This window comes from Mus pahari, chromosome 18, assembly GCF_900095145.1.
Source record: "Mus pahari chromosome 18, PAHARI_EIJ_v1.1, whole genome shotgun sequence".
Taxonomy (NCBI): Eukaryota; Metazoa; Chordata; class Mammalia; order Rodentia; family Muridae; genus Mus; species Mus pahari.
This window is the reverse complement of record NC_034607.1, coordinates 8,237,696-8,250,292: the sequence shown is the minus strand read 5'-3', so window position 1 is coordinate 8,250,292 and position 12,597 is coordinate 8,237,696. Positions and strand designations below refer to the sequence as shown.

General features: G+C 37.0%; 1 protein-coding gene across 1 annotated transcript; it reads left to right on the top strand.

Annotated features, from left to right (window-relative positions):
• Nucleotides 1-6,860: 6,860 nt before the first annotated feature.
• On the top strand, nt 6,861-8,446 carry Pgk2 (phosphoglycerate kinase 2). The gene has a single exon (XM_021218412.1). It carries the CDS (start codon nt 6,929-6,931, stop codon nt 8,180-8,182), a length of 1,254 nt encoding a protein of 417 aa, XP_021074071.1. The 5' UTR covers nt 6,861-6,928; the 3' UTR covers nt 8,183-8,446.
• The last annotated feature ends 4,151 nt before the right edge of the window (nt 8,447-12,597 follow it).

The window sequence follows — 12,597 nt, the reverse complement described above, 5'->3', positions numbered from 1 at the left end:
GCCATTGGGGTGTACTCAGATCACCTCTGGGTTTCTTCTCACTGCTTCTGTGTGGCTACTGGAGTGGGACAAAGTTTCCACGTTTCTCTTCCACGTCTTTCTACGTGTTGTGTTCCTTCTGAGTCAGCGAAGTTTCTCCCGACAGTCCTAAGGTTTACGAATTCAGTATGTGATTCTGAGACACTTACTGACCATCCTTAGNGCAAGAAGGAACGAGAAGGGGAAACACCATGGACCGACCTCAGAGCACTTGNCCTGTGCCTACTCAGTCGTAATACTGCTGAGCTGACTGGCACTGGAATCGAGGGAACACGTGTGTTGAGAGCTCAGCTACTGTTTAAGAGGCTTTGCCCAGAAACGCCATAGTGGTTTCTGTTTTGCTCCAAAGACTACATCCACTTCCCACCATCAGGGTCCTGAGAGAGCCTTGGAATTAAAAGGTCTAGTCACATGACATCCTGTACAGTTACGATCCATCCAGCTCTGACTAGTCAAACTTGAGTTGGGTGTTCAGACTGCTTCTTCCTCTCAGAGTGGGAGATGGAAGGGAATCAACCACNCTGTTTCTGCTGTCAATACTGCACCAGGGCTGTCAGCGCNTTTCCCAAGGTGTTCTGTTTGCTTCTACTTTCTCCACTATGTATCAGTCACGATGAGCTGACAATTCCTTTCTCTACTTCAACTAAACTGTACAGTAAGTTCTGCAGGGGTGGATCCANTGTTTCTACCTTTATTTACAAATATCACACAAATGGACTCTAATTGAATCTACAGGTTTAAATCCATCGGCTAAAAACATATTACATATTGTAAACATGGCAATATTTAATACAGTATCTATTCTAAAATATTTTCATGTTCATGATCACATTTGTTATACCTGAAATTGAATTTATACACATTAAAGAATTACTAGCAATGGCTGCTCACTTTACGGTTGAGGACTGGGGGCTAGGGCTACATTTAATTATCTCAGANACATCTTCAAGGTAAAGTTAAAGCTTGTCTTTGATTGGCTCGGCGTATCCTTTTTTGTATCCAGATTTAAAATGAAGACCAACACAGGAAATAGCTAGGGCCCTTTCTAATTTACAATATTTTTAAAAAATCAGTTTAAGATTCTGAGGGAAAGTGTCTGTTGTGAATTTAAAAAAAACAAAAAACAAAAACAAAACAACAAACAAACAAACAAACAAAAAACACCTTGCAAAATAAACTTAATGAAAGAGGTGTCTGAGACAGTTGGGTGGAGATCCGCTGGCCATCAGTCTTCCTTAGGCTGCAGCTGTNGCTTCCAGGCCTCATTCAAATAAACTAGTCGTTTGTAATTGATGATGAGGAGGAGGAAGTTCAGCACATATGTGATGACGCAGATGATGCAAAACTCCTTCAGCACAAAGTACAGAATGTAGGCCAGGTACAGAGACAACTCATCAAATTATTGGGTAATTCCTCAATAGAAACCATAAAATTGAGAGGAGCCTGAAGCAATGTATTTCATATTCTAAAAGACTATGAGTGTCATCCTAGATTCCTGTCCTCAGTAAACATATCTCAATAGCTAGAAGAGAAATAAAAAAAATTTCATGATATAGGAAAAAATTTATGCCCACCAAATTAGACCTAGAGAGAATGCTTGAAATAATACTTCAGACTGAGAAGAATAAGCGTAGAGGTAATAAAAAGAGAATAAATGAAATTATAACTACTTAAAAACATATTATAACTAAGAACACAAACAATAGCAACAACAAACAACAGCAAGAACAAAACCAAAGGAAAAAGACAAACAATCAAAAACACCAAGGCAAAACAAAACAAAATGGCTACACTCCTCCCAAGAACATTGTGTCTATTTTGTGTTTTCCAAGTACTTTCTTGGTATGTGTCCTGTACTATACTGCAGTTGATACATCCAGTAACATTCCACTGGAGAAAATTGTTTTTCTCTATGATCTTTGTCTTTGTTTTGGAGGACAGGGAGATAAACAATATGAGGTTTGAGTGGACAGAGAATCAGAGAGAATTGGAAGAAGCTTAGGGAGGAGAATGATAATAAAATCAAAACAGAATATACTTAAAATAAAATTTTAAAGAAGGGGCCAGAGAGATTGCTCAGTGGTTAGGATCACTAGCTTCCTTCCAGAGTTCCTATGTTGAATTCTCAGCAACCAAATGGCACCTCACAAGTGTTTGTAACACCAGTTCCATGGGATCTGACACTCTTCCACAAAGATATATCCAGGCAAAACACTAATGTACAATAAATAAATAAATAAATAAATAAATAAATAAATAAATAAGAGAGAGAGAGAGAGAGAGAGAGAGAGAGAGAGAGAGAGAGAGAGAGAGTGAGAGCAGTGATGTATACCTTTATTCCCGGCACTGGGGAGGTAGAGACAGGAGATTTCTGTGTATTCAATGTCATGTCTACAAAGCCGGTCCAGGACAACCAGGCCTGTAACACAGAGAGACTATCAAAGAAAAGAAAAGAAAAAAAGAAAGAAAAGGAAAGAGTGAAAGAAAAGAAAAGAAAAACAAAAGAAAAGGAAAGAAAAAGAAAAAAGAAAGAAAAATCAAAGGGACAAGTATCAACATAGATATCTAAAAAAAAAATAACTGAATAGTTATGGTCCCTATCCTACAATCAAAAGCACAAGCTAGTTGACTGGATTAAGAAACAAAATGAATCCTTTTGTTCTCCTCAAAACCTTATCTTTCCTTTAAAGTGCGGAACTACTTTAAGTTGATAATATGAAAAAAAAAAAAAGTATTCTAAGGACCAGGAAGCAATCAGGTGACTCTGTCCTATTACTAGACAAAACACATGTCAAAATAAAACAAATCATACTGAAGGAGGACACTTTATCCTAAATAAGGGTACAATTAAGTAAAAGAGATTGAACTTCTAAACATATATGGACCAAATGCTCAGGCATCAAGCCTCATCAAAAGCATGTTACCATATTTTAAATCATTTTCTTTCTTCCTTCTCTTCCCTTCTCCAGTCCCTCCCATGTGCTATCCACTTGTTCACTTGCAATCAATCAATCAATCAATCAATCAACCAATCAAATCCCTTCAGAACAGGCTCTTTGAGATATAGATTATTATACATTTAATCACTAGGAATGTGTATACCCAATGTATGTTTATATCATTCTGGTGAAAACCTAAAACCCCTGTTTTTCTGTCACTTGCACCAGAGTCTTAAGAACACTGTCTACTAGAAAAATATCAAGCCCCCTATTTTATCTATATTTTAAAATAAGACTTTTATTAAAGCATCAACAATAACCATTGGTTGAGTATAACATTGATAAAAAGTTATATACAACCATTAAAAAGTTTCCTAGTGGAAATAAAGTACACAAATTAACACCAGCACAATAATAGGTGACAGTAAAAAACTCCATTTTATCCTATAAGAAAAGCCCTGTAGAAAAACAGTAGACAGTAACATCAGAACTAAATAGCATCATATATGATAGTGGACCTAACAAATTTCTTGAAACACAAAAATATTTTATAATGGGCCACATCTTGGGACACAAAGCAAATTTTAACACATTCAGATAAACTGGCATAAGTTTCTGCATTTTACCTAAACATATGCATTACAATTTTAAAATCAATCGCAAACAAAGCTCTGGTAATTATATAAATTCATGAATATTAAATGACACATTACTGAATGATGAATACTTTTTTTAAAAGTCACACAAATACTAAAACTTTTCTCTAGTTCAAAATGAAAATAAAAGCAAAACACACCAAAAAACATCCTTAGTTAGATTAAAAGCAGTCCTAAGGAGGAATTCATAGTTCTAAGTGCCTCTAAATATTGCATAGACTAAAAACAAATTAATTCCTGATGCAGCTAAAAAATTTGGAAAAGAAAGAACAGGCCAAAACTAAGTCCAGTAGGCAGCAAGAAAGAGCATAAATTATTAAAATAAGTGTTACAAAAAATCAATGAATCTCAGAGCTAGTTTTTTAAGAAATAAAGATTTGAGTTTTATAAATTAAAAATAACGTAGAAAGCCACTTAGTTCAGTTAATCAGAATAAAAGGAAAAGTTGAACCACAATAACAGAATCAGAGATTTTCAAGGAGACATTACCATAAACACTAAAGAAACATTAATGAGGAGTATAAAGTTTTTCTTTAAAAATATATATTTCACTGTTTAAGAATGTCTAGATTCAACCAAATTCCAAAGTTAAATAATGTGAAAACAAAAACATAGCTATAATAATTGGGAACAGATGACAAGGTAATAGGAAGTCTATGATAAAACAAAGAAACAAAGACACAGAAAGAAATAAAGGAAGAAAGAAAGAAAGAAAGAAAGAAAGAAAGAAAGAAAGAAAGAAAGAAAGAAAGAAAGAAAAGAACCACTATCAAAATTTTCTTACAAAGCCCATATAACTCTAGTACAGAAGCCAGGTATAGAAACCACAGAAGAGGAGGAGGAGGAGGAGGAGGAGGAGGAGGAGGAAGAGTAACAGATGGAAAGGGAAAGTGAGGAAGAGAGGTAAGTAGGGAGAAGGAAACAAAATAAAATAATTATTCTAACTATATATAATATATTATGTATATTATAATATACTATAAATAAAATCATATATCATATAGTACATATATAGTATTATGCATTATATTATACTATATATTTAATATAAATTGTATACAAATATAATATAATATATAACCAAATGTAAAATTATTTTATTTACCATATATAATTAAACACATATATTATATATTATATAATATGCATAATAAATATATAATAGAATATTATATATAATATAATAATATACCATGATATATTAAATCACATATAATATATAATATATAATGCATGATACATGTTACATGATATATTGTGTTACATTATAAAATAATAATTATTAAAATAATTAAGAATAATGTTTATTATTATTGTTGTTGTTTTTATTAAGGTCAATATTCCTGATGAGTACTGTAAATACCCTCATTATAAATTGAATATGGGTACATGTCAAATAGGTCATTGGCATGGATCAATTTGACTTTATTCAGGAGATGTATATTGATTAAAGACACATAAACAATAAATGTAATAATTCATATAAATTACTAAAATACAAATGATTACTTTAACTTCACAAAATATATGTAGAAAAGACCTTTGACAACATTCAACAAGACTTCATGCTAAAAGTACTAGAAAGAGTAGGGTAGGAAGGAACATACAATATAATAGAAGGTTTATATGACAAACCCAAAACTGACTTTATCCTAAGTGGAGAAAAACCCAGTTATATCATTCCATCAGGGACAATACAGGGCTGTCCACTATCCTCACACCTTTACAATATAGTGCTTAAAGCAGCAGATATATCAATAAGACTAGAAGAAAACGAAAACTAAAAATATACAGATAGGAAATGAGGTCAAATTATCACTATTTTTCAATAATATATTATACTTAGATGCATAAATTCCAACAGAAACATTTTACAATTATCAACATTTTAGCAAAATAGGACACAAGGTCACCTTACAAATAGTACCTGTTACATATAGCAATAACAACATGCTGAAAGATATGGGCACATTGGCACTCACAATAGCCTCAAAAATAAATAAATAAGTAAACAAACAAACAAATAAAATCTAGGATAAAATTAAGGTAAAAATACCTCAACAATGAAAACTAAAACAGATGAGCAAGGCATTATAATATGAAAATACTTTCCACATCCACAGACTTGTACAGTTAATATTGTTGTAATCCTACAGATCCCATGCCATCACATTCAAAAATCTACAAGACATCATAGAAACAGAACAACAAACATCCAAAAATTCACATGGTGACTCCAAAGGTCCTAGGCAGCCCAAGCAATCCTGAACAAAAAAGCAAAGCTAGAGAGACACAGTACCAGTTTCACTATTCAACTAGCCTTAGTGGGGTTTTGATATGTTTTCTTATTTATTCTCATTTCCTGTAGAAGACATCAACTCATGGATCACATATTTTACACTTTATTTCTAAATTATACAAGGAGTAAGCAAAACAAAGAAGGAATAAAAGGCATAATGGCATACCTTCTGAATCTGAAAGAACTCTGATGTTCTCCCTGGCTATTCTCCCTCAGAAGCCAGAAAGCTTTCTCTCACTGAAGTCTAAAAATAAATAGATGATAGATAGATAGATAGATAGATAGATAGATAGATAGATAGATAGATAGATAGATAGATAGATAGATAGATAGATGAACAAAACTAAAAGAATAAACTAAGGTATCAAAAAATATATGACTCCTACTCAAAACTAGATTAATCACAAATTCTAATGGCAGTTCATGACCTCAGCAGAAATATTTATCAAGGATAAAAGACATGTATTATGCTTCCTTGGACTCCAAACAAAACAAAAACAGTACTTACTTTTCAAATATTCATCATTTGTACTGCAGAGGACTTTACACAGTATAATTAGAGATTGGATGTGGGGACAGATTACGGTTTGTTTGTTTGTTTGTTTGTTTTTGTAATCTTATGGTTAGATATGCTTTATTTTCTAATTGATTTGAAAGAGGATATGAAAACAAAAACCAGGGGAAAAACAATCTGGCCTTCTGATACTTATTTGAAGGCTTTCTAATTTCCCAACTCTAACCCCAAACTCTCTGTTTTACAGTTTAGTATTCTAGACTGGCAGTTTGAATCCATACCGGGCAAAACATTCCAAATCAAGATAGACAGGATGGAGAACCAATCACAGAACTGGATTTTCTTTCAAATTCTACCAATGGCTATTGTGCAGGAGACTTTGAACTCACAAAGAAAGGCGGGGCCAAGACTTGAGCGTTAAAAATCACCACCAAGCCAGCCTCCGCACAGCAGTAAAGAGGCTGCTGTGCATACCATCAAGATGGCTCTTTCTGCTAAGTTGACTCTGGACAAAGTGGATCTTAAGGGCAAAAGAGTAATCATGAGAGTAGACTTCAACGTCCCCATGAAGAATAACCAAATTACAAACAACCAGAGAATCAAGGCTGCCATCCCAAGTATCAAGCACTGTCTGGACAATGGAGCCAAGTCCGTAGTTCTCATGAGTCACCTCGGTCGGCCTGATGGTGTCCCTATGCCAGACAAGTATTCATTAGAGCCTGTTGCTGCTGAGCTCAAGTCCCTGCTGAACAAGGACGTTATATTTTTGAAGGACTGTGTGGGCTCTGAAGTAGAGAAAGCCTGTGCCAACCCAGGTAATGGGGCTGTCATCCTGCTGGAGAATCTGCGCTTCCATGTGGAGGAAGAAGGTAAGGGTAAAGATTCTTCTGGAAAAAAGATTAGTGCTGATCCTGCTAAAGTAGAAGCCTTCCGAGCCTCACTGTCTAAACTTGGCGATGTCTATGTCAACGATGCATTTGGCACTGCACATCGGGCTCATAGTTCTATGGTCGGAGTAAATTTGCCCCAGAAGGCATCTGGTTTCCTTATGAAGAGGGAACTGGATTATTTTTCCAAGGCTTTAGAAAACCCAGAGAGGCCCTTCCTGGCTATCCTTGGTGGAGCTAAAGTGAAAGACAAGATCCAACTCATTAAAAATATGTTAGACAAAGTCAATTTCATGATTATTGGTGGTGGGATGGCTTACACTTTCCTGAAAGAACTCAAGAACATGCAGATTGGTGCTTCCTTGTATGATGAAGAGGGAGCCACAATTGTTAAGGAGATCATGGAAAAAGCAGAAAAGAATGGTGTAAAGATAGTCTTTCCTGTTGACTTTGTTACTGGTGACAAGTTTGATGAGAATGCTAAAGTTGGACAAGCCACTATAGAATCTGGTATACCATCTGGCTGGATGGGTTTGGACTGTGGCCCTGAGAGCATTAAAATCAATGCTCAAATTGTGGCTCAAGCAAAGCTGATAGTTTGGAATGGACCTATTGGGGTATTTGAATGGGATGCCTTTGCTAAGGGAACCAAAGCTCTCATGGATGAAGTTGTAAAGGCCACCTCCAAAGGCTGTGTCACCATTATAGGAGGTGGAGATACTGCTACTTGCTGTGCCAAATGGGGCACCGAAGACAAGGTCAGCCATGTGAGCACAGGAGGTGGGGCAAGTCTTGAGCTTCTGGAAGGTAAAATCCTTCCAGGGGTAGAGGCCCTGAGCAACATGTAGTTGTCATAATGTACTTGCTTCCTGTTTCCTGTGCGCAGCACCAGGACCAACTCAACCTAACCTATATCTCAACATTTGTTAACCTCTACTATGAATCAAGACCCAGGTAATGAGCTAGCAGTGAGCCATCAGTATCACATCAGCACATCTTAATTCTGTCACACATTTGTTACTCTCTTCAAGATCTCATCAGGATTCCCCACAGTCCTTCCTAGGGAAGAAACATTCTCATGTCAACTATTAAAGAAGCAAGCTGAGTAAGTTGAATGTGTTGTCTTTACTTTAAATTCATTTCTCTCTGGATATGGGAGGCAACGTACAGTCTGTAATTGGAGAAGGATAGGGTAAAGGCTGTCAGAGTTTTAAATGGCAAAAGTGACCCAAATTAACAGAACATCATTATGTAAATATAACTCAGTTATAATTAGATTGCTGCTAACATTTTTTTCCTAAAAAGAAGTACTTAGTAAACACAATGATTTTCTTTTAAAAAAAGGAAAAAGGAAAATTCACTGATAATTCTAATAATGTGCAAGCTAAAATCAGAATCAAGGTATGAATAAAGAATTGCTTGACAGCAGATAGCATTAAAAGAGATAACAGTTGAATTCCCCCCCTCCACACACAGGTAATCTCTATTTCATTTTTTACTAAAAAGTTACGTGCAACAAATAATTCTTACATATTTAGATCTGTTTCTATTTATCAGTTAGCAAAGTGGCATCCTAAATCTGATAAAGTGTGTTTCTAACTCTATTAAAGATGGAATCTTCCCAGTGAACTCCTTTTGTAATGTATGTTTACTCAGGAGCTTTCAAAGCAGGAGTAATATTTTAGATGGAACATACTTCACAGGTCATCTACAAGTATTTAAGCCATGCTCAATACAGCCTCATAACATTTCACTTCTCCTGGGACAATTACTTTAAAAGGGGGAAGAGGGTGTTTGGTCACATTGCCTGGACTCCTACTTTGCTCTTTATGGCTCAGGGTTGTTCTCATAAAATTAGGATTCATAAGTGCTATAAGGTGGAGAGGGGTGGGTTCACTCACGTCTGTACACTGGGAGAAATCAGGAGTGGGTGAGCTTCATAGCCCCAAACAGGTTCCTAGACATGACAGTGGGGAACTTTGCTGACATTTTTCTGACTTTTAGGTCGGATCACCCACTACCTGTCAGAATCACTATCCATCAGAATCAACTGGTGGTGCGACCTAGAGCTTAATGTAATGGTGAGCAGTTTTTGTGGTTTCAGTTTTTGCTTTTGTAGAGGCAAGGTCTCAAAATAGCCCAGATTACCCTTGAACTTCTGGTCTTCCTGCCTCTACTTCCCAAGTGCTGGGATTATAGGCATGTGCTACTATGCCTGGCTGCACTTTTAGTCTTTTGAATATAATTATAAATAAAACAAAAAAGCAACAATATTAATGTTATTGTCCTCTGTCTTACCTCAGAGGTACAAGGATCTTTTGTACCAAATGTATCTGGGTATTTTGCCTGCATTCATGCAAGTGCCCTTGGGGGCCAGAAGAGGGCGTCATCCCCAGGAACTGAAGTTGCAGATAAAGGTTGTTAAGCAGACATGTGGGTAGTTGGAGCGAAACTTGGGTCCTCTGCAAGCATCACAAGTGGTTCTAACTGCTAAGTCCCCCAGCCCCCAACACTTGCCTCTTTACCTGAAAAAAGCCAATGCTTTTCAACATTCCTTATGTATCATGAATTTGAACCACTCATCCTCTTACTTGGGAGGCTAAGACAGGAGGCATGTCAAGTTTAAAGGCAGTCTAGGCTATGGACTGAGTTCTAGGACAGCCTAGGCTATAGAGAAAGATCATATATCTCTTTAAAAACAAAACAAAACAAACTATCACAACAAAAGAGCTAAGGAGAGGCTACATAGATGAAGCAAAAATAATTCTTAGATTACAAGTAGTGCAACTAATTAAACCTGAGTTGTACCAGAAGTTTACCTTCCCTAACAAAAACTACCTGAGGGGAAATGATCAAGGGACATCCCAAAAGCCAACCCAGACCCTGGAACACACCTAACCAGAACTTCTCCTTGTCCCTCAAATATTGTTGCTATGAAGTGAGAGGTTTCCTTCATGAATCACTTCCAAACCACGAAGAACAGAATTACTATAGTAATCATTTTCCCGCTAGTCTGTCCTTCAACGTTGTTTGTTAAGTCAACTAGCAGTGTTTATTATTATTTTGTGGGTAGGTTTTTTTGGGTCAGGGTTTCACTATATAACCCTGGATGTCCTGGAGCTCATTATCTAGGCCAGGGCGGCCTAGAACTCAGAGATCCACCTGCCTCTGCTCCCCAAGTGCTGGGATTTAAGAATGGTGTATGTCACTGGGCCTGGCCAAACCCTGCTTCTTCAGTGTTTAAATACTCAGTTTGAAAACCGTCATCACAATATTCGCAGATTTATAACACAGTTTTTCTCCCCCACTCTACTAAATTTAATAGAAGGTTCAGAGAGAAGTCTGAATTCCCTCAGGGCAAAACTACCAAATAAAACACAACAGGTTCCCTTATGGAGAACATATTTTAGCAAAAAAAGAAAAAAAAGAAAGAAATTTTTTTTAAAAAAGATAGGGTCTCCTGTAGTTAATCCTGGTCTCTATTTTGCCATGTAGCCACGGGATGACCTGGAATTCCTTTTTTTTTTTTTTTTTTTTTTTTTTTGGTTTTTTGAGACAGTGTTTCTCTGTATAGCCCTGGCTATCCTGGAACAAACTTTGTAGACCAGGCTGGCCTAGAACTCAGAAATCCGCCTGCCTCTGCATCCCAAGTGCTGGGATTAAAGGCATGTGCCCCCAGGCCAGACTCAACCTGGAATTCCTGATCCTCCTGCATCTATGTCCCAAGTGCACCACAGGCAAGCATGAGCACAATGGTCGGCAAATGCTGTCTTTCCCAATAGTACCTGATAACTCTCAGTGAGAAAGGGGTATTCTAATGTAAGAAACAAACTAACAAACGAACAACTCATAAGATCAATAATGGTGGTACGCTGCAGATTTAGGAAAGCCAAAGGAAGCAATCTTGAAGGGTCGTGGAGGGAACCCTCTCCCATTTTCTTGAGTAAGGGTTGGAGACATCTGTAATGTCAAGACAAGCTTTAACTCCGCTCTGCTGAGTGATAAAAGACATTTGGAATTGGGACACAAGGGGCAAGTTTAGCAGCGTCTTGATATAGCAAAAGTCTTAGTTGTCAGCCATTCCATTGCCTTAGGAGACATGAACACAGGCCTATGAGATGACCTAACTGTACAGTTCTAGAATGAGGACTTGGTTTACCATAAATACCATTCAGTACTTTCTAGATGTTCTCTACCTCAGAAGACAACAGCAATGCATACATTCACGGGGAAACACCTTTGATAAAATCGGAATTAAGCTGTCTTTTAAGAAACTGGTTAGAACCTCCTTAAAGGGCATTACAATTCCTATTTTATACCTTTTCTCCCAGCCTGAAATCCTATGGTGCATCAGTTATGACTGAAGGTCGTAAACCACTCAATGATTTACCTCTCAGAGTTTGCTCTCTAGTTGCCTATTTTTTAACATATTGACCAAATGATAGACAAAAAACGCTGCCATTTCCCAACCTGAGGAATAAAATGACAGCATGCAAGTTCTCTGCTATGTGATTAAGGAAGGAAGGGATGGATACTTCTGCCCCAGTTGGACACACAGAATGGTTTGGTTTGAGATTTAAGACAGAAGGCACCTTTAACATCTCCAGTAAGATGCTAACCAGAGAAACACAGTCTCCATTATGTCGGGGTTTATTCAGATCATCTCCGGGTTTCTTCTAACTGCTTCTGTGTGGCTACCGAAATGGGACAAAGTTTCCTTGTTTCTCTTCCTGGTCTTTCGACATGTTCTTTCTTCTGAGTCTGCAAAGGGTTTCTCCCAACAGTCCTAAGGTTTACAAATTCAGTATGTGATTCTGAAACACTTACTAACCATTCTTAGGGCAAGAAGAAAGGAGAAGGGGAAACATTGTGGACCGACCTCAGAGCATCTGGCTAGTGCCTACTTAGGTCATAACTCTGGAGAGCTGACAGCCACTGCTATCAAGGGAATACATGTATTAAGAGGTCAGCTACTGTTTAAGAGGCTTTGCCCAGAAATGCCATTGACACTCTCAGCAGGACGGATGCTGCTATCTTACCTCCTCCACTACCTCCCTTCTCCTCCACCACCTCCCTCCTCCACCTGCATCAGGACTGACCCAACTGCCACTGCTGCTGCCCAATCTTAAAGTTAGTTTATGAAATAAATAAAAATGTCAGCATTACAGTATTGAGAAAATAAATCTGTAAAAACTCATTTTAAAAGTAAGAAAGCATGGAAGAAACAGAAATAATTTCAGGTGCTTCTCAGCCATTCGATATT